The sequence below is a fragment of the Aythya ferina genome (assembly GCF_964211825.1).
Source record: "Aythya ferina genome assembly, chromosome: 25".
Taxonomy (NCBI): Eukaryota; Metazoa; Chordata; class Aves; order Anseriformes; family Anatidae; genus Aythya; species Aythya ferina.
In genome coordinates, this window is record NC_140323.1 from 6,469,854 (window position 1) to 6,494,500 (window position 24,647).

Below are 24,647 nucleotides of genomic sequence, written 5' to 3' on the forward strand. Positions count from 1 at the left end.
GTTAAGCTGAGGCAGGGGAAGTTTAGGCTGGACATCAGGAAGAGGTTCTTCACTCAGAGGGTGGTTGCACACAGTGAAGTAGTCACTGCACCAAGCCTGTCTGAATTTAAAAAGCAATTGGACTGTGCACTTAGTCACAAGGTCTAAACTTTTGGGTAGACCTGTGCAGTGCCAGGAGTTGGACTTGATGATCCTTATGGGTCCCTTCCAACTCAGGGTGTTCTATGATTCTATGAAATTAATTTAGCTAGAGCATGAGTTCATTACTGACTAGTTCAACGCATACCCAGACAAGCAGCATAATGCATTCTTTTCTGTGGGGAAATGTAAAGGGATGGGGGAGCTACTACCATTTTATCTGCTTTATTCATAAACAGAGCTAATTATGAGTTCAAAAAATTCCAGTTTAATAAAATTAGCATTTTCTGCAGAAATTCTTGCAATATCAATTTGGGGGGGGGGGGGAACTTCGCTAGATAAAAGCCCCTCTGATTTTAGGTTTCTGATTTGAGCATGACAATTGCATAGAGCCTGTAGACTAGCTTTTGCCAAGGTTAGTACGATTTTGAGTCCCCAGCTTTTGGATGGCCTTGCTGTACAAATTGTCATCTACTGAATAGCCTCCTGGTTCTAAAAAACTTTGAAATTTTAGCTTCTGTCGTGTAGCCCAGTTTGATCCCATCTGCATTCTGTGAACCTGAATCTCCTTCCAGTGTTTCTGTCTTAGTGCCTGTATAAAGAAGATAGAACTTGTAATCCAGGTAGCTCAGATGGGATGATTCCAAACCCCTGTGCTCCAGGATAGATATGTCAGCATGGCTGGCTCATGCAGCCCTACTGTATCCTGGGGAAAAACAGGATGACCAATGCGACCAGTGAGGAAGAGCTACAGGAGGGACTCTAGCCAGCCTGCAGCATGGTGGGAGGCACATCAGCAGTGTGAATATCAAAATTCTCAGTTTTCTGAGATGAGGATGTGTAGTGGCTGATCTGACATCCTGATTTTGCAGACACGTGTTCCCCAGAGCCCACAGCTAAGATGGAGCCCTGGGATATGTCAGTGCATGCTGGGAGGGAAGGTCAAGGAACAATAGATTTCAGCATCGAAGATATCCTGCTTTCCAGAGGAGGTGCTTACAACAGGAGGCTGGCGTTGAGGAAAGTACTCTTGTAGTCTCATGTCTAAAAGCAGTGGGAAGAGACTCCATTAGCTTGTGCTTTGGAACTAGTGACTTGAACCCCTTTGCAGAAGACTGTTGACCCAGGTAGGCTAGATTGTAACACAGGAGAACCACAAATGCAGTGCTAAGTGTGCTTTTATGTAAGTATTTTTTAGGAATCTGTTACAAGGAAATAGTTGCAGGTGCTGAGATTAACAGAAGTCCTGGGACTTGCTTCCCTGTGTCTCATTTAATCAGGCAGATTTAACTTTCATGGCAGTTTATCCTCTCTCTTGTTCAAGTTCTGATTTGTGGTCAAGTTCTGATGTGCTCTCTGACCTGAGCAGAGATCATATGCTGCAGCCTGTGTATTTTTTGGCTCTGCTTCTCAGAATGCATAAGAGAGCTAGCTAGCTGTTCATGTGCACAGGCCTGAAACTGAGAATCAAAACTGTCTGCCAGTGTCAGAAGAGACATTGAATGTGGCCTGTACTCACGCAGATGAGAAATTTCGTCTTCAGTGACCGGTTTATTTGTTCCCTGGCTTTTGCCCTCAGAACAATCTCAGTGTGCAGCTATTAAAAATGGTATTAATCCTGCAATTGTTCCTGATAGTGGGAACACTCAGTCATTGTAACAGTTTTGCTACTGATTGTGCAAATATAGTAATTCCCTTCTGATCTATAAATTGGAACAGGTTGATGGTCACTAACAATAGGATGTATACAAACTAGTCAGTTTTATTTTGAAAATAAAAAAAAAAATTATTTTGAAAATAAAAAGCTGCTTGGCATATACTACTGAAATAGCCAGAAGAAAAGAGGAGGGAAAAAAAAAGGGGAGTGGGGGAGAGGGGTGTCAGATAAACAGAAGTGAGAGTACAGTTGTGTGTCACGTCTGTGTTTGCAGTTTGTGGACGAATAATACAGGTTAAAATTTGATTAATCATACTTTCAGTGGCAAGAGCATATATGACAAGAACTGGGAAATGTGTGGTTACCAGCTAGGTCTCATAAAACAGTGCTGTGTCCCTGACCTGTGTATTGGGATGTAGTAATTTAGTCTGTTGAATCGGAGAACTTGCCAAAGGAAGTGCAGCTTGTCAGCTGTGAGAGTAGCAGAACTGAACCTTGTGCCTAATACTCATCACAACTGAGTGCTGCAGGAATGTGCAAGTCCAGTAGCAGTCTGCTTTTGTGATGACAGTAATAAGCAGTGTGTTATAACTAGTGATCACTGCTGCCTCATAATGCATCTTTTATGTAAAGCTTTGGCAATATGTCTTTGAAAGATGCACTAGGCAGGCAAAAACAGCAACACCATTTCTAATAAATGAAGGGTTTCCTTAACAAATATAATTCTGGATCTAAAAAATGCCATTTGGTCCCTTGGATTCAAGCCTTGTGGCTCACTCTGCAGGGACAGCAGCTGGTCATGTTTCCTGAAATTAATCTACGAGCCCACATTATGCTTTAGGGTTCCCTGTTAACTGCATGTGCCCCAACTTAAGAAATTTTCTGTTTACTTACTGCTGACGTTATTCTTTTCAAGTGGTATCTGTTTCATAACTTCAAATGGCCACAGTTTTCACTCAGTGTGTTTTTGATAACTTGGAGAAAGTGTAGTAAAAGATCCACAAATCAGGTAAGCAGGAAAAAGGCAGGCAAGAAGGCAAACTGTTCCCATTTGCTCCGTTGCAGTGGCTGCACAATTTTTGCAGGAAGTCATAGTAAGACTGGAAATTAGCATAGCTGGGTAAATTTTACCCAGTCCTTTTCCCAGTTCATATGTGTTTAATGTCATCTGCTAGATCAACATAACTGGAACAAATGAAGGAGGAAAACAGAATAAGGACGCCTTAACCTTTGTGTAAATTGGCCAATTTCTTCCTCCTCTGGGTGGGTGGGAGATTTAAAAATCATGACATCCCTAATCTTAACCACAGAAAAGGTTACATCTTCCTGGAATGTTACCTACTGTAGCATTTGGTAATTATGAATGAGTTCTCTAATCCATTGACAGAAATGTTCTGGCAGGCACTTGCAGACCTCCTTGTCATATAATGCTGTGTGATAAGACTTCCCTTTATCAGTTGTTAGTGCCTGATACAGGCTCAGCAGATGGAAGTTTATGATAGCAAGGACCTTTTATACAAATACAGTTTTAAAAAAGACTGTTGTATTTATTGTGAAGGAGCTTAGGAGTTCTTGAAAAACTTGCCTTATTCATTGTAACTTTTTTCAGGAAGCCAACTAAAGAATAAAAACGAAATATATAGATTATTTAAATTTTAATAATAGTTGATTTCCCATTACAGTTTTGATTTGTTGGTGTGTAGAGTTTCTGTAGTATGTATGATTTTTTTCTTCTACTAACTGTTTTCTATAGCATCTACTATATTTTTTTCCTTTCAGAGAGGCCAGGTTGCAAATGGGAAAAATAAGATTATTCTGTGATCTTCAAATCAGGTCATGCAGTTATATTTGTTAAATAGTTTAATTTTTAAGTAAACCACCTTGAAAGCTCAATTTTTTGCTAGTCTCCACAGTTTCTATGAGATCAATTCTTACAGTGTGTTAATTAGGTAATATTTGAGTCATTTTGGACTAGACAGATCTTAGCTTTGACCCCTCATGGTGCTTATCTCTGGCTTAAGCTGTGCTGCACAGCAGTTTAAGCCTTCTTTTTGACTGTGATTGAAAGCCATTGATTTGGATGTTGCACTAGTGGAGGAAAAATATTGGTCACACAAATTCCTCAGGCATGCATTAGCAGTAGGTAGTAGAGGAGCATTCACCTCCCAGAATAGTCCTCATTTCAGATCCAGTAATGGGGACTGTGAATACGTCTACCCCTGTCTCTGCAACAGCCTCTCCATTTTCAAATGTATGTGTAAGGCTGTGGTCAGACATGCTGTTCTGGCTGCTCTTGAGTGAAAAGGTTACTGTGACTCAGCTCTGCGTCATGGCTCCCAGCCTACTGCAGGTGGTAGTCCCCTCACAGGACCATACGATGTGGCTCAGTCAAAAATGCCCAAATGAATGTATTGGACAGCAAGGAAATAAGTTGATGTGTAGTTTTGCTGTCCTACTTGAGAAGCAGTGATAAACATGTGATGTTAAGATGGTTCACTTTCAATGTACCGTGTAAAGTATTGAAACAAGAGCAGGCTAATTATGCCTGTTTGCTAGTACTAGATGAGCAAGGGGGAAACTGGATTTCTGTTTACTGTCAATTATAAAGCTGTAGAGAGCTTAGTGCATTAGGGCTATGCTATATTTAAGTATACCCCATCTGTCTGTCCCTATTACAAAATGTTCTTTGATAAGATCATGGAATGAGCTTCTCTCTCCTCTTAAAAGCTGGTTTGGAAACTCAGTTTTCTTCAGAAAATTGTTTAATATGCCATGGCATCCGTATCTGTCTTTGCTTTGCTCTGTTAAGTCATTCCAATATCGTTTTGAAGGTGTTGTGAAGATCTATGGGAAATGCCATTTCACCAGTTGTAGAGTGGAGTTAGTGCACTTCAGAAAGATGAAATTATTATTAATGCCGCAAATAGAATCTTCAGTCTCTCACCACATTTGTTTCAGACAGCGTTATCTTCAATTAGGAGACTGTCACAACAGAATTAAAAACAATTCAAAATAAAACCTCTTGTGAACACAGGCCAGCCAGTTCAACAGTCATGAGACTTAAAAGCTTTGCTTATCCCTGGAGCAGTTGAAGCAGTGACGATGAGCATTCTGGCACCCTCATGCTGCCCTAGCTGTGTCCTGCCGACAGGGGGGACCCTGCTGCTGGTGAGTATGCTGAGACTTCTGCCTGTAACTCTGGAGTTTTGCACCAGGCTTACCACCAAGAGGGCCATTTAATGATCACAGAATCACCTGGGTTGGAAGAGATCTCCAAGATCACCTAGTCCAACCTCTGACCTAGCACTAACAACTCCTCCACTAAACCATATCGCTAAGCTCAACATCTAAAAGTCTTTAAAAGACATCCAATCTAAACTTCCCCTGGTGCAACTTTAGCCCACTCCCCCTTGTCCTGTTGCCAGGCATGTGGGAGAATACAAGTAGACCAACCCCCACCTCGCTACAGCCTCCTTTAAGGTACCTGTAGAGAGCAATAAGGTTGCCCCTGAGCCTCCTCTTCTCCAGGCTGAACAATCCCAGCTCCCTCAACCACTTCTCATAAGACTTGTTCTCCAGAACCCTCACCAGCTCTGTTGCCCTTCTCTGGACTTGCTCAAGCACCTCCATGTCCTTCTTGTAGCGAGGGGCCCAAAACTGAACACAGTACTCGAGGTGCGGCCTCACCAGAGCCAAGTACAGGGGGACAATCACTTCCCTAGCCCTGCTGGCCACAATGCTTCTTATGCAAGCCAGGATGCTGTTGGCCTTCTTGGCCACCTGAGCACACTGCTGGCTCATATTCAGCCGACTATCAACCATCACTCCCAGGTCCTTCTCTGCCAGGCAGCTCTCCAACCATTCCTCTCCCAGCCTGTAGCTCTGTTTGGGGTTGTGCCCCAGGTGCAGGACCCGGCACTTGGCCTTGTTGAACCTCATGCAGTTGGCCTCAGCCCCATCGGTGCAGCCTATCCAGATCCTCCTGCAGAGCCTTCCTACCCTCGAGCAGATCGACACACGCACCTACCTTGGTGTCCTCTGCAAGCTTACTGAGGGTGTACTCGATCCCCTCATCCAGATCATCGATAAAGATATTAAAGAGAACTGTCCCCAGTACTTAGCCCTTGGGGTCTCCACTGTTGACCGGCCTCCAACTGGATTTGACTCCATTCACCACGACTCTTTGGGCCCGGCTACCCAGCCAGTTTCTAACCCAATGAAGCGTACACCAGTCAAAGCCATGAGCAGCCAGTTTCTCGAGGAGAATGCTGTGGGAAATGGCGTCAAAAGCCTTAATGGTGGTTTCTAGTAAGTGTCTTGCTTAGTTGATGGCCAGCTTGAAAACAGGAAACTCACTTCATGTAGTCTGCATTAAGAGCTCTAAAATGTCAAGGTTTTGATCACTTCTGGTCTGGATTGAGTTGAAATCTTTGGGTGAGAGAAATCTTTTTTGTACACTAATAGAACCTTTAATTAGCAGGCTCTGCAGTAAGTCCTATTATCTTCATCTTAAATACTTAATAACATCATGCATAAGTTCTGCTATTGGAATAAAATTTATTTTTGAGTCTTTTGGATTATTCAGCAGAAGAGTAGAATATTCCTCACAAGAACAGACTGTGAAGACTTTCCTTAAAAAAAATATAATAATAATTAAAAAAAAAAAAAAAAGTAATAAAAAAATCCTAGCCTTTCTTTTGCTTGTTGTCTTTGAGATAAACACTCTGAAAGACAGTTGCTATTTTGGTTACAACATAGATGGGTTGTTTGCTTGTCAAATTAAAAATGGGCAGGAGTGGACTGTTCTGGAATACATTTCAATTTTAGAACTTTTCACTTTCAAGAGCAGCCTTATTCAGTGCCCAAATGGATACTTTTCCTCTACATGAACACTTCATTGTGTGTGTTGAAATAGGCATCGTCTCTGCTTTTTCAGTTTTGTATTTTCTGTGGTTATTTTCCTTTTTAAGTCTCAACAAAATATGTTTATGGTTCCTGGCTAATTTTGCTGAAACATAACACTAGCCAAATATTTTTGTGAAAGTCTTATTAGTCACATAAGAAAAAGCGTAATGGAATATTCTTAGAAAGTGTTTTGACTATGCTTGGTGTGTAAGATATTTATCCAGACGTGTAAACAAAGCAAGAGGTGTCTTGCCAACATCCCATCCTAAACCTCAGTTATTTCGAAGTGTTGAGCAAGATGTTTTTCCACTCTTGGAAACAAGGTATCAAGTCCTCTGCTGACATAAATTGACCAAGTACTAATAATTGGCGTTACCCAGCTGAAATCATCACCCCACACTCTTGCGTCCCAAAAATAACTCGGGGATGAGCTTTCCTGAAGAGCTGCAATTGTGCTAAATAAAACTCCTCTGTTTGTTTTGGTGTAGGATTGCTTTAGTGTTACTTGCAGCTTACTAATGCAGCCACTCTAAAATGTAGGCTTATGTAGATTTGTTTTGCTTTCTGTTGTTGTCTGTGGCTTAATGTGTATTAAACAACTTGCTTGATTCAGTGAACTCAGTTACTTCCACAGATAACACAGCTACCCTTTGCTTCGCTTGTACCTCTGCTTGCAAGGAGTGTCCTGGCTCTGCAGCTCCATGGTGCGGCGGTAGCTTCAGTGGGTTTATCTGAACTGGTTTCCAGCTGCTTGTCTTGCTGACTGTTGTGGTGAGATACGGCAGTGTCTGGTGGGGCTGCCAGATAATTACCCCAACAGGGATCCCATACCAGCCTGTCTCTTGCCAAATTTAGGTAGAGGATCTCTTGTGCTGGGTTACAATGCTTTGAGTTTTGCCTCATTTCTCAGTGCTGCCCTTGTAGCCTGGTCCTGCTCTTCTCCACTGGATGCAAACTGTCACTGGACCTCTAGTCACAGACCGCAGAGCCTGGTCTGGAGCACCAGGAGAGCACCAGGTGCTTGTGCCGTGGGTAGTGGAGCTGGCTTGCTGGGCCTGTTCCCATTCCCATCTCCATTGTACAGCCTGATGTCAGGCCTGGAAACAGGCAGGGATGTGGGTAGATCAGAGCTTATTCAGATAAATCAGTAACCACCCAGTTCCTCCAGCTTCAGTACAGGCTACCTACTTTTTCAAGGCAGGACACTTTGAAATTTAATTGCATTTCACTACAACAGTATTTAGTTGGTTGTGTTTTGTTTTTGTTTTTTTTTGCGGGGGGGGGTTGTTGCTTTTTGTTGTTTTTATGCTGTGTTCTCTGTCTTTATGAATTCTCCTTAGTTAATAGCTACTGTAACTGCATTCGACTTTCAAAAATTTGCTATCTTTTATTAGTTTTCTCAAGCTGCTGCCATCTAATTGGTTAAAAGCGAATGGCAGTTGGAGTTGTGGCAGATGAGCTAGGAATGAGTTAGCAGTTACTTGTTGGGATCTTTTCCAGAGTAGGAAGGTGGAGTCTTAAACTGCTCACAGCGTTTCCAAAATAAAAGTCATAGCAAGTAGGTGCTTTGTGTTATGGGTGAAATAACAAGTAACTTTCTGTAGGAAACTAAAAGCTCAGGAGTGAGGAGAGGAGTTTTTCTTTATTCTGAGTATTCTCTCTAGCAATAAAGCAATCCACTTACATTAAAACTGTTATGTATTTCAAAATATACTGACTGACACACAGGCCAAAAGCAGATAGAGTAATTTAAGCTTCATGGTGCTGCAGGCTGGATGTTGGGCTGCAATATAGGGTCCTAACACCAAAACTGCATGTGGTGGCAGCAACTCCAGGTTATGTGCTTCAGGTGCTGCCTGCAGGTCCTGACTCTGCTACAGGCACTGTACTAAAGGAGACCAGAGGGGGTGATGGTTCAGCCCCTCAGGTATGAGCTGATGTGTTAGTTTGTACCGTGCTGTTTATCCTCCTTTCTGAGTTTGGGGGTGAATGCTCTAGTACAAGTTGCATTGCTCTCAAGCACTGTGTACTCTACGTGGAGATTCCATAGTGCTGAATTATAACCACCCATCTAACCTTGTGTGGTACAGTGTGCCTTAGTGTCTCGATGCTGCTGCTCTTTCTTGTCATGTCCACCAACCTCCTTAATAGAGTACAGGTACTCTATTGCACTTGTATCTAGATAGACTAGATAATTTGATTATAAAGAATTAAATGCTTGCCCCCAAACCAAAAATAATACTGAGTGCATGCAATACATTGTATATGTATGTACTGTATAAACATGAGTTACATGGTAAGTTAGTGATAATTTACTTTTATTGTGTTGGGTGTTTTTTTTGTGTGTAAAATACCTCTTAAGATGTTTTTCATTAATCAGCTGCCATGCAAAGTTCAGACTTAAAAGCTTGTTAATACGTACATGTTGCCTTATCACTGGCATGAGTCAGGATTAAAACAGTTTTGTACTTCGTGTTCTATTTCCATTAAAGGTGATATATTATTGATGATGTATACTACAGCTAATTCTGTTCTGTGTAACTGCATTTGGAGCAATTTCTGGGCAATCCAGATAAATCAGTAATGTGTTCTGTTGCTCGTAATGTTAAGATCTAAACTGGTAGAGGGTAACATTTCTAGACCACATAAATGTCTAGTGCTTCTGCAATGCAGTGCATAGACAGCAGAGCTCTGAAGGCAGAAGGCACTTGTTTATGGGCACTCATTAGCAGTACATCTACGCAGGCATTGACATATTAACTCATTTCCAGTTATTGCAAACTTTATCAGGCTCAAATCTAAGGTCTTCTAAGCTGTGGAGTCTTTCTGCACATGGTTACATACGTATTCAGAAGTTCTGGTAGCTGATTCCTTTCAGTCTGTCTAAGAGACGTGTGGCAGATGAGTGGCAAGAGTAGTATGTTTAACCAGACAGCATCAAGAGTTTAATGAAACTGCACCTTTTCTACCAAAAAAACAGGAAGAACTGGGAATCTGGAGAGATTCAAGGTGGGGAGGAGAGTGGGTCCTGAAAGTAGGAGGCATAAAATAAAGCTATTTGTGACCATTTGGATTTTTATATTCAAAGTTTTTGTGGATCAGCTGGGGAGGACTTTTAAACTGAAATATTTACATGAATCAGACATCTGGGCTTTGGGGGAGTGACCGTAGCAGTACAAACTGTTTAAACTCTGAAGCTTTGCTGCAACTTGGTGCTTCCCTCTATTAAAGAAGGATTTCAGGATATTGGTGCTGGTAGCACTGAGAACATATGAGCTGCCAGTAAGTAAGGAGCTGTGTTGTTTGGGTATTGTCAGAGGGTTTGCTCCAGAATTACAGTAGAAAATGTGGGATATTGTCTGTTCAGCAGTTCTGACTGTTGCAGGTACGTCAGACCTGGGGTTATAGACTTCAGAAATGCTGTTGTCTTTATGCTTTTTTATATAGCTTATAATTCAGAAGATTTGACTTCTGTGGTGTAGATGTAGGAATTCATGTGCATTTGAGACCAAGTTAGATTTAACTGCTGAAGAAGAAAAATTGAGAAAGAAAATAGCATTTTAAAATCTTAATGGATAAGGGAGGTCTTGCTTATATACTTTGTTGAAACATGTTTTCTTTTTCTGAAATCTTTCTAAATAGCTCTGCCAAAAATTGTGGAACAGACAATACAGGATAAAACTGTTGGCTGTTGTTGTTGCTCTTGTTGAAGATTTTTGTCAAGTATTTGTAGCTTTATCTAACACAAGTGAAAACAAAATGTAACTCTGGTGTCATTTGGCCAAAAAACTTATTTAGCACAATATTATATATGTTAAAAAGGAAACAATTATTATCCTGCTTATGACCTGTTACAAACATCTTTCACCAGGTTTTTCCCCCCTACCCTGGTCAGATCTCCTGCCTAGAAAGGATGTCTCTGTTGGCACATCCAGCTTAATTTAAATTGCTGACTGAATTCAGGTGGACAGCCCTAGCAAAGCTGTCATTACCATAGTGTTAAAATGTTCTTTATGAGGATCAGCTATCATTTTTCATATAACTATTTTTAACTAAATAGTGAAAATGGCTTTTATAGGTCACCTGGCCATGCTCTCTAATGCTTGTACCCTTGCACCTCTTGGGGAGGGAAATAACCCTAGCAAAACATTAATCAGTTGCCTTGTTCAGAAACTGTTTCCTTCTGAGACACCCAGTGGTAGGACACTATTAGATGCTCTTCATCATTCCAGTTAAGTCTGCTATAGTATAACTTTCCTATTTTGGAAAAGTCTGTAGTAGGGTACTGCAAGTTAATAAATTGCAATGAGCTTTCTGCATATATGAATCCTGCTGCTGATAGTTTGGCAAAAGATATGATGCTGTCAGTGTGGGGCACTGATGTGGCTCAGTGCTATCAGCAATGATATGAGCTTTCAGCAAGTAAACCAGTCACTTTCAGTCATGGAAGAGCATGGCAAACCATGGATCTTATATCAAGGTGTGGACGTGCAGTGTTAAGCCATTAAAACCATACTGCAGACTGTAGCTTTGAATTGGAATTGTAGAAACAGTAGATTTTTGTGAAGACTCAAGTAAACGAGTAAGTCTGTAAACTTTGCTAACAGTGAAGCACTATGCACAGAATAGGAGAAAACAATTGAGCATTTCATCAGCCTTCTTGCTGTCTCTTGCCAGAATTTGCAGGCTGGCCTGCGTTGCATCAATCCTGCTGGACATTATTTTCCATCTATAATTCAAAGCCAGATGGAAAATGAGTCTACTATATATTTATAGAGCTATTTCATAACAATGGAAAAGCCTTTTGTAATGTGTCTGTGCTAGTTCAACCTATAAATCACTCGTTTATTGTCTGGTTATGTTTGTACCTGTAACAGAAAATGAAGTGAAGGTCATTAGCAGGAATGAGAAAAGCACGTTAAAGGCTCCAGGTTGTTTTTCTTTCTGATGCAATTTGGTCGAATGCACTTCTGTGTTGTTCTCCTATAGTACAGGCATATCTACAGGTGCAAGTGAGTGGGCAACATCAGACCTGACAAATCTCACATTGCCTTGAGCATTTGTGTATGAGTCAGCCTCACAGGGCAGTGATGGGGGCTCAAGACAGTTGTGGCAGCAGTCGGTGTCTTTCCTGCTCTGTAATCCAGCGTGCCAGATGCAGCTTGCTGACAGATTTTGGCTCTGACCAGTGAAAGGTGTTAGGGGCTACAGGATCTGGCATTCTGCTATAGTGGAGAGTCCGGGTGTGTTCCTCAGGTCTGTGCATGAAGGTACCATTGCCCAGGGCAGCCGGGTGACCCTGGCTTCCTTGCTTATGTGACACCTTGCCCGTGGCACTTTCTGAAAGAGAAGAACTGATCTCATAAACAAGTTTTATACTCAAAAGAGAGGTAGGAAGTGAGGAACCAGATTTATACTTGACAACTGAAAAAAACGTTTTTTGGGGAAGAAAAAAAAAGTCCCTAAGAAACCTTCAGAATCTGCAAATGTTTAAAGACTATAGAATTTGGCCAAAAGCAGGGAGGACAAATTAAAAGCTGGAGCCAAAAGGGTTGTATGTCAGGGCATAAAAGAGAATTAATTTTTGTAATTCATTGGAACTGATTACAAACCCTTAAGTTAGTTGTCCAGAGTTGAAGTGAGGTGTTAGAGAAAATCTTGTCAGTTTGGAACCATGTGATGTCTAGAGCAAATGGAAAAAAAAAAACAGAGTTACAATGCATGGCATGTGAGAGAAGATAAACATAGAAATAATAGGACTTTTTTCTTGAAAGAAAAAACACGGGATACTAATTTGAAATGCTTTATTTAAATTGGAAATTGGCAAGCTAAAACAATACTAAACTGGAAAATCTGTTCCTGTGTGTGCACATGATATAGACGCTTCAATAGCAGTAGCTTCAGGCCTGTTGCAAAGTTCATTTTTGTCAAATTTTTAAGAAGTAACTGATTTTTTTTTCACTGTTTATCTATTGTTACACTAATTGTTAATTGTCATTGCTTTAGAAGAAATGCTTTTCTTGTGATGTAAATTGTGGAATACTGATAATGTGGATTCATCAACCCCTTTCTTGCTTTTGAGTAGGTAAAGAGTTAATAGGATTGTGTTTATTTTCAATGAACTTGGAAAAGTAGCTTCTTGCAATTTAAACTCTAGATGGTTTTATACAAATTACATTAAGGATGCTTTAATAGTTTTCATAGTTACTTTGTCTATTCCAATTTGTTAAAGGTGCTGTGATTCCCTCTTCCTGGGAATACAGAAGGGTACAAAGTAGAGCATGAGAATCATAGAATATCCAAGTTGGAAGGTACCCACAAGGATCATTGAGTCCAACTCCTGGGTCCAAGTCAAGGTGAGGCCACACCAGTGCAGAGCAGGACAGTCCCTTCCCTCGCCCGGCTGGCAGTGCTGTGCCTGATGCACTCCAGGGCCCTGCTGGCCGCCAAGGCACTCTGCTGGCTCCTGTTCAAGAAGGGAAGGGAAGCTCAGTGAAGGCTAGAGCAGGCACAGGCTAGCAGTTTGTCTTTTTTCCTGTGCCTTTTTGTACTGTTTCCTTTCCATATGTTCTCCATTTTATTTTTTAGAAATCTTAACAGATTCCCAAATTAAAGGTGTGGAAATGAACAGAAGCTAGAGCCAAATTTCTTAGGGTTTGACTCTGATCATGCATGAATGATCATGCAATTTTCGAGCCCACTGTTTTCAGGGGTATATGGGTGATAACCCTCATATTTACAGAATGAGACCCTGGATATGATCTCAATCTTTAAGAGAGCAGAAACTTACTTTTAGCCTTTCTTAATGACTGGATTATTCTCTCCTGCATGGTCCTCTGGAATGGTTTCTTGCTGGGGAATTTTTATTGCCACTGAACTGAGCTGACAGGCAGTACAGCTTTTTCTTCCTCATTCTCTCAGGGGAAGTATGCATGTGGTGATCAAAGGCAAACATAACTGTTTTTATGAAAATTAGAAACTTGGACAGCTGCCTCCTTACCAATATGAGCTTTTTTTCATAACAAGTGTGATTTTTGGAATTTGGTTATGTAAAAAAAAAAAAAAAAAAGCATGGGGGACACAAGAGCAGATCCATCTGAGTGAAGGTGAATGTGAGTTGCGAGTACTACTACATTCCTCAGCCATGATACAGGACTGACACAGATCTGGCCTCAAGATGAGAGCTCTGCCTATTGTGTACAGCTCAATGAGGCCTTGGCCCATGGGTCTCTCCTAACGTGGGTATCCCTGGGCTCTGCTACATCATGGTGGAGGCCTACCTGATGCTGACTCACCAATCCTTACATACAGGAAATACTTCTCATTATTTATCCAAATCATGCCAGTGAGATTTCCTTTTCTTTTTCTCCAGAAGAGGAATTCAGTCATAGCTAACTTGTTTTTCTGCTTTTATGTTTTAAGAAACATTTTGCATGTTGCAAGGATATGTTTTAAAAAAATTGAAGCGAGGCTAAATTTTTCTGAAAAGTATGCCATTATATTAGAAATACATCTTGTTCTAAACTAGTAGACTGTAGAATTAGGTCAGGCACACCCTGAATATGTGTGTTTCCTGCTTGCTCATATTTCTGAGAATTGTACGTGGGAATGTTTTTGTAGATTTAAAGGAGTGTTGTCACCTTAAAAATGTGTTGTTTAGAGTTTTATTTCAGTCATCGTGGTTACGCTGTGGTTTAGTAAGTGGAAGATTGCTAACCATCTGATTCACTTGTTCAGCATGGTGGTCATTCTTCACCATTTTCAAACCATGTGATGAATTAAGGTTACTTGCTTCTACTATTTCTGTCTTCTGACTTCCTTCTTGTCATGCTAAATGATAGTAAAGCAGTGCTTAAACTGTCAGAAGTTACAGTAAACAGCTTTGCTCTTGAACAGAATTTGACAGCTTTTCATGATTTTTTTATTTGAAGTTTCAGTGAAATTCCCAAACTATTCTATAATTGCTCTTGAAATAAAAATTAAAAAAAAAAAAAAAAAGGGGTAAGGATAAGGAACAACTCATACAATAAAAGGTTACAATCCAGCAAGTATGTTCTGATGGTTTTTATCTTTTGCTTAATGAAATGGTCTGCAACTAAATCTTTGTGTTTTTTTTTTCTTCTGTTGTGTTGTTGTTGTTTGTTTTGTTTTGTGTTTTTTTTTGTTGTTGTTGTTTGTTTGTTTATTTCTGGAAATGTTCCTGTATTTGTATTCTTCCTCTGCTCACATCACCTGCATGCCGTTTATGTTGGTCTGAACAAGTTAGGCCATTTAGAATATTTCACTCCTAATAGCTGGGTGAGGACTACACCTTGGGAAGTACATTTGGATGTCTGTTTGATTCATTAGGGTGGGGAAGGATAATCTTTTGAAGATTGTCCCAGCCTTTTTACGTACTGGTATGCTTCCTAATTTCTTAAGGATTAAGTAGAACAAGGATCAGTCTCTTTATCTCTGCAAAAGGCTTATAGCATGAATCGTGTTTGCCAAAGATGCCACGTCAAATAAGACTTTGTTTCTAATTCCTTTGAAACAAAAATAAGTATCCCTGCCATATTTTTCTCCTGACAAAATTGTTAGCTTTAAACAAGCCCTAATAAAGATGACTTCACCTTGACACTCAGCATGTGATTTGGAGAACAGAGGTGGTTCTTGGATTGCACAGCTCATTCTTAACATGGTCTCGTTCTGGAGGGAGGAGAGACCTATGTGCTCCAAGCTAAGCAGAACCGGCACTGGGAGTCAGATGTTAATTTTGATTTTTCATTGTGATGGTGATTTGCTTTCCTAAAAACAAAAATCACAGCCTGTTTAGATCTGATCTTCAGTGCTGAACATGGTGCTAGGCTTTTGATGTTTGAGTTCCCAGCTCCTAAATCCAGCCGTCTGTGAGTCCTCAGTTCCTCTGCAAAGTGGGCCCTACCTGGCCACTCCAGATCTGAGCATACAATTGAGTTATTGAGAAATGAGCTAAGGAATTAAGGGTATTTGTTTACTGTTTATCATCAGTTCTGTGGTACCAGGCTATTCACGCTTACCATGTGGTAGAAATGTGCATGGAAACAGACCTCAAAAGAAGATGGCACCCTGCAAGTATCTGTCCTGCTAACTGGAAGTTAATGCCTGTGCACAGCCAGGGAGCAAGGATAGTGTCTTAAAAGTTAGAGTAATGCCTGGTTAGAGGGCCTGATGCTCTGGTTGCTCCTGCAGATTGTCTCTTCTTTGTCCTTGTTTTCTCTCATAAAAACTTCCCTGCGGTGCTTCCCAGGGCTGGTAGGAGGAATAAGCAGATAATATATATAAAATCTTTGAAGATGAATAGTGCTAATAATTATGTATAGGTATTCATTCTCACCCTGGGTAGTTCACCTTGATCATAGGCATGAAAAGAAACCAGGATATTTGTAAGCTGGTCAGGTTTGAGTATGGCCTTTTGAAGTCTATGTACTAGTTTCCCTTCTGGGTTATGAGCATGACTGCAATGTATCTGTCATGCTAAACAACTACGTTGGGTATTTATTATATCAGCCAGATCCAAGTCATTAAGGAATGCTTCCTTGTTTGCTTTAATTCTTCTGACACATAACATAGGATTTGGACATGCTGAAAGGGGACAGGAGACAGGAAAATGTCATTAGCCAGGCCCAAGTTTGATTATCAGCACGGCTGAATATTCATCTTTCTGTGGATTAACGACGAAAATCAGGCTTGATGCTGATGAGAACCACCACAATTGTGAAGAGCATTTGTTTTTGAATCTTCTCTTAGCTTGTGCATCTTTCACTGGTGCTAAAAATAATGTAGTGGAAAAGAATGAGAAGGGTGTTAACCAGCTGAGGCTTTTTTTTTTTTTCCTGAAATTCTGTTAGGCAGATTAAGCAAAAAAGGGGGAAAATGAAAGTAACATAGTATCTACATATCTAATAATACTTGTGTAAATGGTTTATAAGATACTGCAGCAGAAGACTGAATGGCATGCAGAGTCTCTTGAACTGTGTGTAGATTTAACTGCAAAGCTTAGAGTGATTGCAGAAAAGGTTCGTCTTGTTACAGATTGCTACATTCATCAAATCCAATTTGATAATTACGAAAATTCAGTTTGGGTGTTTCACGCTGTTTGACATCAGTTAAATACTGCTTATAAGGCAGGCTTCTTGTGAAGTTATAGAATGTATGTGTTTCTTGATAAATCTGCTGTTTGCCAGCATAATAACTGTTTATTGGTCTAACTCCCTACCTTAAGTCTTCCCTCTGAAGTAATGTATTAAATAATTAAGAGATTGTTCAGGTGCCTTAAGGGGAGCTTGTTGGCCAAGCTGCATTGACAAAGCTGTATTGACAGAAAGAAGCATAAGTAAATTTTATGCTTACCAAATTTGCTTCATAGAGTTCTCACTTCACAGAGCAAAGTCTGTTCCCAAGAGAGCATAGTGGCATCTCAGTTGTATCAGGGAACTTGTTTCTGTATGGAAAAGGTGGGGTAAGGAGGACCCAGGAGGCTGTTTGCGTACTTCTGTGTGACTAGCCAATCTCGAGCACTGTGAAGGGCTTTTCCAAGAAGATCCCTTATCTGTGCTACAAAGACCTTGCATTTCCCACATCTCAAAACACCTTTGCCGAAGTAAATCAAACTGCAGCTTTTAAAAATATGTTTAAGCTTGCTGTGCAATACCAAATTTTAAAACATTTTGGTCAAAAAATATAGCATAATCATAATGTATGCCATTCAGTGAATGTTTCAAATCACAAAACCCACAACATTAGTTGTATAAATAGGTTAATATCTGCAGTCTGGAAAGCTCTGCTTCCTCACAATAATTACAATAGGCTATATAAAATAGAGGAGCGGTTTATTTTTGCTGTTGCTTTTGAAATTGTCAATTCTGAAATAGATTTAAAGTCCTTTTTTTTTTTCCCCTGAGGTTTTGTACAGTCGTGTTTTAAATTGGGGGTAGAGGGCTATTTCAAACTTTTTTTTCTGCGTGTTCTCTGTTTAGTCATTTACACAGATTGTTCCTTGGACAGTAGGTTTATCCTGTAGTTGTATGAGTGGGACAGTTTGTGCGATGTGCATGTGATTGTTATGGTAGTGCGTTCTGCTTAGATAGTGGGGACTTTATCCTTGTGGGTCCCTTCCATCTCAGGATATTCCATGATTCTGTGACTCCACAAACCCATGGCCCACAAGAGGACTGCTGGCCTTTCTTACTACCTCTTTGCTGCTCTGACACGTGAGAGAAGAGGGCAAAAGATTGCAGGGGCTTATTTTCAGCAGGGTTGTGGTGCCCTTTGCTCAGGCAACAGGAGATGGATTTGTGCACATGTGAATGCAGGCAAGGCAGCCTTGAGGTTTCTGATGAGACTGCTGAGGGGGCTCCCTGGGGTGAACATTAGCACAGCTTAGAAAATAGTGGGAGAGGGTTTTTTTGGGATGTGATGACAGCCCCAGTCAGTGCTTGGTAATTGGTGAGAGTGGGATAGTGAAGAAATGCATGCTGTTAAGTTTGCTGGAGCTAACATGAGCCTTGTAGGCTCCTCTTGTTGCTGTTCTTACCAGCCAGGGCCTTAAGAAAAAAAAAAAAAAAAAAAACAAAAAAAAAAAAAAAAAACTTTTCATCTGGTTTTGCTGATGCCTGAAGTCTTTCTTCTGATGAATATCACGTGATGTGTAAGCAACAGATTTTCTAAAAATATCCAGATAATAATGCTGACAACTTAGTATTTGCTTTAGGAAACAAGAGGAAGCAATGCTATCCCTTTTAAAATTTCTAATTAAGAATGAAATGCTTTCACAGACTGCAACTAACAGTGGGCTTGAAACTGACCACTGAACTGTTCATACTGTCTTTATCGCCAGTATGTTTTGACCATAAAGTTTGCCAACTCTTATTTATCATTTTGTTTTATTAGACCTGTTTTTTGTCTGGTTTATGTTGAGCCATGTCAGTGCTCTGCCATGCTTTTTAGCTGGCGCCTGTGAGCACAGGAGTCTTCAAGCAGCCAAGAAAAAAAAAAAAAAAAAAAAAAAAAAACAACACGGGAGTTGGGGGAGTGTTACTGGGTAAATTCATTATGAAGGAAATCAGTGCTTTGTGTTTGAGAGAGTGAAAAGAAAACACTGGGAGCCAAGAAAGGAGAGCTATTTCTTGCCCAAGGTAATAGCAGGGGAAAAAAAACTGCAAAGGGGGAGAATGAGGGAAAGAGACAGCAGAAGCAATCTATTAGGAGATACAAAATAATGGAATGAAGTGAGAACAGAGCAGAAGAGAGTCTTAAAAACGGGAACAAGAAAGACGAATTTACTTGAGGGACCAGAACAGTAAAAAGGAAGACGTTTAAGAGCATATTCTGGAGTGATAATTAAGATTTGAATAGTAATGGTTAAAGTGCTGTGTGTAAAAAGGCAGAGTCAAGGTGTGATATGTATAAGGCAGTTGCAGCCATGGCTGTTCTACTTTTTTGTAGGTCTGGATTGGGTTCAATAGCGGGGGTGAGCACTATGTGACAGGAGGGGGATAAATCAAGAAGGAGGAAGACGAGAAGTCTGGGAGTAGGGAACCTTCTAGCCAAACCTGAATGCCTGAGCTTTTGTCTGGGCAACTGTTACAGTCCAGGCTACAGCAAAGTTAGAGAGCTCTCTTTTGCTAGTCCTGGGAATTGAAAGATTCATAAATATTTTAAAGGGCTGTAGTTGGCTGGAATTAAGGCGATGGCCAGTAAGTTACTTGCAGGAACGTGTGTGATCTGAAGATGTCAGTGGTTTTAGACTTCAAAAAATAATAATAATAATAAAAATAATAATAATACAAAGGACTATAGATGAAATAGACCCTTGGTTACTTTAAACCTGCCTCCCTCCCCCCCCCCTTTTTTTTTTTTTTTGGCCCCTCTCTAGGTTAGTGTAGGGGCATGAATAGCATCGCAAGCCTCTCCAAAGCTCAGTTAAGACTGTAGAAATGCCTTTTGACCCTGAGGACTTTGCTCGTAGTACCAGATACAGTGAATTGAGCTTTGCTGCTTGAGAACTCCTTCCAAAATAAACAACATGGTGTTTCTTCTCCTAGCTCTTCTCTTAGGAAACGCAGTCAACACCTAACATCACGGAGGCCCAGCATGAATGTTAACTGTGCTGGTGGGACAGACTGGTCAAGAAATCTGGAGTCGAGCTGCTCTGTGGAAGATGTAGCTGCAGCAGACCACGAGTCAGGAGAAAGTAATGTGGTGCTAGGAGGTCATAGCCCATCTGCAGGTCCTAGAACTGAGGGTGAGGATCATGTCTTTACCTTATGCTAATCTTCAAGGGAGGTGTTGTGTGGGGTTTTTTTGTTTGTTTTTTTTTTTGGGGGGGGGCGGGGGTGTTCAATTTTTAGCTATGTGTTACTTGTCAGCATTAGGCATACTGTGTTCATGTATTCCTGGCCTTCTTTAATTCTTGTGCTCCTGCTCTTTAGCAATGGAATCCATCTCGATTTAATAAGTAGCATTAAGCATGGGGTAATTCTTTATCCAAAATGCAACTGCTGGCTCAGTTTGAAAATACAGCCTAGCCTTATGTCATGTAACATCATTCTGACAGTTATGTATATTGACATTCTTTGCTATTGTATGATTTGGCTTTCTCATTGCAGTACAAAGCATTACTATTAAACAAAGTTTTTCAGCAAACTATATTTTACCTCTACAGTATTTGTCTCTATCAGGTTTAGATTCTGAATGCCGATATACTGCTTGTCCAGTGAGTCCCCAGATCAGCAATATGTTGTCTGCTTCTGAAGATACACACAACTGTCATTTTCAAGATGGAAGTAAAAGACAGACTGAATATTTTAATAGCCAGGAACGCCATGGATGCACCGCTTTGTCTTCAAGCATCAACTCACAGACAGTGACTCCAGAGAAAGTGACACTTGTGGTAGATGGCACTCGATTTGCAGTGAACCCACAGATTTTCACTGCTCACCCTGATACTATGCTGGGAAGGTAGATTATTTCCACCATTTTCAAGACACCTCAAGAGGGTCAAATGCTTGCTGAAGTGTAATAAACCTGTAATGTTTGTGTTGTGATCTCATCTGTATGCACAAGGGAAGCAAGTCTGACCTCATTCAGAACCTGCCTGTTAGTAAGGCCCTGAAGACGTGACCAAATGTAGAGAGAGCACCTTGGTAGTTCTCTAGATAACGTTTCTCTCTTCAGTTCTCTTCCTTCAAACTGGGCATGTCTAGCTAGACAAGGTTTGCTTTTGCCTTCTCCCCAAGTGTTTGCCTTGCTCATAAGTAGTACACCTGTTGACAACTGATAACTTAATTCCTTCCGTAATGGGCAAAAAGATCATGCTTCATCTCCTCCTGCTGCTATCTTATAGTACTGTCCCATGGAAGAAGTCATTCGTCTCCCTGTAAGATGCATTAGAGATTGGACCCCTTTAATGTAAAAAGAAGCATTTATTTTCTGTATTGCCAACACTTTCACCCCTGTCTCTTGACATAGAGCCTGGTTCTGTTGGGCTGATGACTTGCAGGTTGTAATGTAAAGCAAGCGATCAAAAGGCATGTGACTGTTATCTTGCATATCTCCAGTGAAAGGGCTTTATCCACAGGGAGTTTTCTGACCCAGGGTTGAATGATCTGTTTCTTTGAGCTGTGACTTGTTCCATGCAATACAGTAGCTATAGCGACAGAGTCCAGCTGTAGCAGGATTTAGCTGAGACAGCTCTTTTGTTTATTTACTATGTAAGAGATTTGAGTATTTGTTTCAAGTTACTGTGTATAGGTGTCACTCCTGGTTTTGTTTAAACTCAATGTACCTATTGGTCTTTAGAAAGAATGAATTTAAATTTACTTGTGCACTTATGTAAACTTATGTATATCTGTTCAGAATGTTTGGACCAGGAAGAGAATATAATTTCACCAGGCCAAATGAAAAAGGAGAATATGAAATTGCAGAAGGAATTAGCTCAGCTGTGTTCCGGACTGTGCTGGTAAGATGATGTTTGCAGACTAGAGGGGAGGAAAAAAAAAAAAAACAAAACACACAACTGATTTGTCACATGTGCAAAGCTGAGCTATCTCCCAGGCAGCTGCATACCCCCAGGACATATTCTTTTACTACTGTTTTGCATTGTGATTATGAAAAAGTAGTCAATTTTGGTGTGAGTCAACATCACAGATATTTGTTCATGTTGCCTTTTACTTTTCCCGTGTCATAATGTTGTAGTTCCTGGGCTCTATTCTGCCTTTGTAGTTACCTATAAATGCACATTGCATATGAGATGTTATGAAATTCTACGTCACAGGAAGAATTTTTTACTGGAGCTCACAGTTTATCAGACCCTAGAGGATCTGTGAAGAGATGTAGGTATGTTCTCAGACAGGCAGGGCTGTTTCTACTGTTCACTGAAACTCAACAAACAAAAAGTGTTCATCAACAAAACAAAAAGCTAATTAAAAATGATCAGTTCACACTATTTTTAAATTTCTCACCCAAAACTGTCCTTTTATTTGCAGGATTATTACAAAACTGGAATCATTAACTGTCCTGATGGAATTTCCATCCCAGACCTTAGAGACACATGTGATTATCTCTGCATAAACTTTGACTTCAACACAATCAAATGTCAGGATTTAAGTAAGTATAAAGATAAAATCAGCTCTTCTGAGATCATCTGCATGGTGTTGAGCACTATCATACTGATTCAGTGTGGTTCTTACATGCTTTAGTCTAAACATGAGGGTGTGGACTCCACTAGTATGTGTTGCATTTAACCAGCTTCTTTTTTTTTTTTTTTTTCTTCATCAACCGAAAGTGAACTGATTTAATCCTACAGAACACAGACATTTTGCTCAGAAAAGCAAACTGAAATTGTAAAAATTCTTCCCAGTCTCTGTTATGAGAGGAGAGTAGAAGAGCTTGCTGTTACAGCCAAGTAAAATGAAGGGTAAAAGCAGGTTTATAATCCCCATCTAAAACATACCAGAAAATTGAGGATAATTTAAGCAGAAAGATGTAGGTGCGAAAAACACTCAGGTAGGAAAGCAGTAGAGAGTTCTTAGTCATGAAGAAATCTGATTGGGAGAAGCTTTTTGGAGGGTATACTGGGTGGAAAAAAAGAAAAAGTACTTCTAATGTAGCCAAATCGGTAAAAGGTCCTATGCTGAAATGGGACGTGATATCATAGCACAGGCCTTGTAATTTCTGACTGTTCTGATGAACAATCACAGACAAGGCAGAAAATGTGCGTTCAAGGTCAGAGATGATTGCTGGAAATTTAAGGATAAAAACTAACTTGTCTCTTATTTCACTTTCTTGATTGGACCTTGGTGTTTTTTTTTTTTATGGTAATAATATAATGGTTCTAAGGTATAATTTGCATCCCATCCCAAAATGCAGTCTCATATTTGATTTTATTTCCAGTTCTAGAGACTAATGATGCATCTGAACATATATTGAGGAGTTTCTGTAATGAAGAATGAGGGCTGTGCTCTTGACTGTATTAGGAAACTGTAGGTCTGGGACATATTTTCATACTGTATGCATATGTATACGTGTATGTGTAAAAAAAAAAAAAAAAAAGGCTCATCATGTAATGTATGCCTTATTAGGTGCTCTGTTACATGAGCTCTCCAATGATGGTGCTCACAAGCAGTTTGACAGCTACCTGGAGGAGCTAATTCTGCCTATAATGGTGGATAGTGCTAGGAAAGGGGAACGTGAATGCCATATCGTCGTGCTGACAGATGAAGACACTGTGGACTGGGATGAAGATCATCCACCTCCAATGGGCGAGGAGTACTCACAAAGTAAGGACTCTACGTTGGAGCTGCTGGCTGCTTGTTCTGTTCACACACAGACATATGGCCACTAGGGCCCATTGCCTAAACAGTAGTCTTTCTCCTGGTGGAGAGGCTGGCATATGATGTCCTGTTTTGTATGTTCCCTCTGAATTGGCTGCTGCTAGAGCCAGGATACCAATCTGTCTAGTTACAGCTTTAGTTTGAGTGCCTGCACTGGTAACAGACAGTGCTCACTGCATTTTTTGCATTTGTTTACTGCCTCCCCCCCCCCCCCCAGCCTTTTGCTGGCTCCCTGGTGACTGAATACTCTTCTTTATACACCCATCACCACCTGTCTATCCAGAACGTAATGTGTATCACTACACTGCCACCAAGGAATCATAGCTAAACCTAGTGATGAGAAGCAGTTACTGGAAACCAGACCTGCTTTTTTGTCACCCCCACAGCTGAGAGTGTGTAACAGGGTGAAGGTCCTTCCTTGCAGGTTCTAATAACCCTTTTTATTTCTCAAGTCCTTTACAGTTCCAAACTGTACAGATTCTTTAAGTACATTGAGAACCGTGATGTTGCAAAAGCTGTGTTAAAGGAACGGGGTCTCAAAAATATACGCATTGGAATTGAAGGTAAAGTATTTCCTCAGCAAGGGAAACTGTAAAACTGGTGAATGTAGTGTGTAAAACCTGTTTTCCTCCAGGTTTGTGTCAGGGGAGGGCTCCCATGGGGGTTTTGTGGTGTACTGCAGACTGTAATGCGTGGAGGGGTACCAATAGCTCTCTTTTACTAAGCCTTTATTTTTGTTAAATTACTAAAAACTGAGCATCTTCCTTATCATGTTACACAGAAATTGGGCAAGAGGCTTAAAAGCTAAGGGAAAATATCCTGTACCTGTAAAATTTGTCTCTTTAGGAAGATAAAAATAAAACCTTGCATCCAGCATTCCTGCTGGTCCCTTAGAGAGCTTTAAGAACATTGTGCTACGTCCTGGGAGACTGTTGTACTTTCACGCTGTCAACCAGCACTACAAAGGACAGGCAGGTTCTTTTAGGGGTCCTTGGAGAATGAGTACTGGCTACAGGGTTGCAGTTACAGTTCAGAAATTTAGTATTAGATAAAATGTTAGCAAGCAGTGTAGTTTATTATTAGTGTAGTGCAGA

At 40.5% G+C, this 24,647-nt stretch overlaps 1 protein-coding gene across 6 annotated transcripts in view; it reads left to right on the plus strand.

The window, feature by feature from the left end:
• The window catches only part of KCTD20 (potassium channel tetramerization domain containing 20), a 35,765-nt gene that overhangs the window by 3,730 nt on the left and 7,388 nt on the right, over positions 1-24,647 (plus strand). For 3 of the 6 annotated variants that reach the window (XM_084497506.1, XM_084497509.1, XM_084497510.1), the window contains 6 exons: positions 19,765-19,964; positions 20,401-20,680; positions 21,578-21,680; positions 22,207-22,327; positions 23,302-23,499; positions 24,006-24,116. In XM_084497506.1, coding sequence (XP_084353632.1) covers positions 19,765-19,964; positions 20,401-20,680; positions 21,578-21,680; positions 22,207-22,327; positions 23,302-23,499; positions 24,006-24,116 — 1,013 coding nt within the window. Of the gene's footprint in view, positions 1-9,846; positions 10,086-12,938; positions 13,057-19,764; positions 19,965-20,400; positions 20,681-21,577; positions 21,681-22,206; positions 22,328-23,301; positions 23,500-24,005; positions 24,117-24,647 lie in introns of those variants that run through there. The other 3 variants (XM_084497507.1, XM_084497508.1, XM_084497511.1) reach the window with 3 other exon arrangements.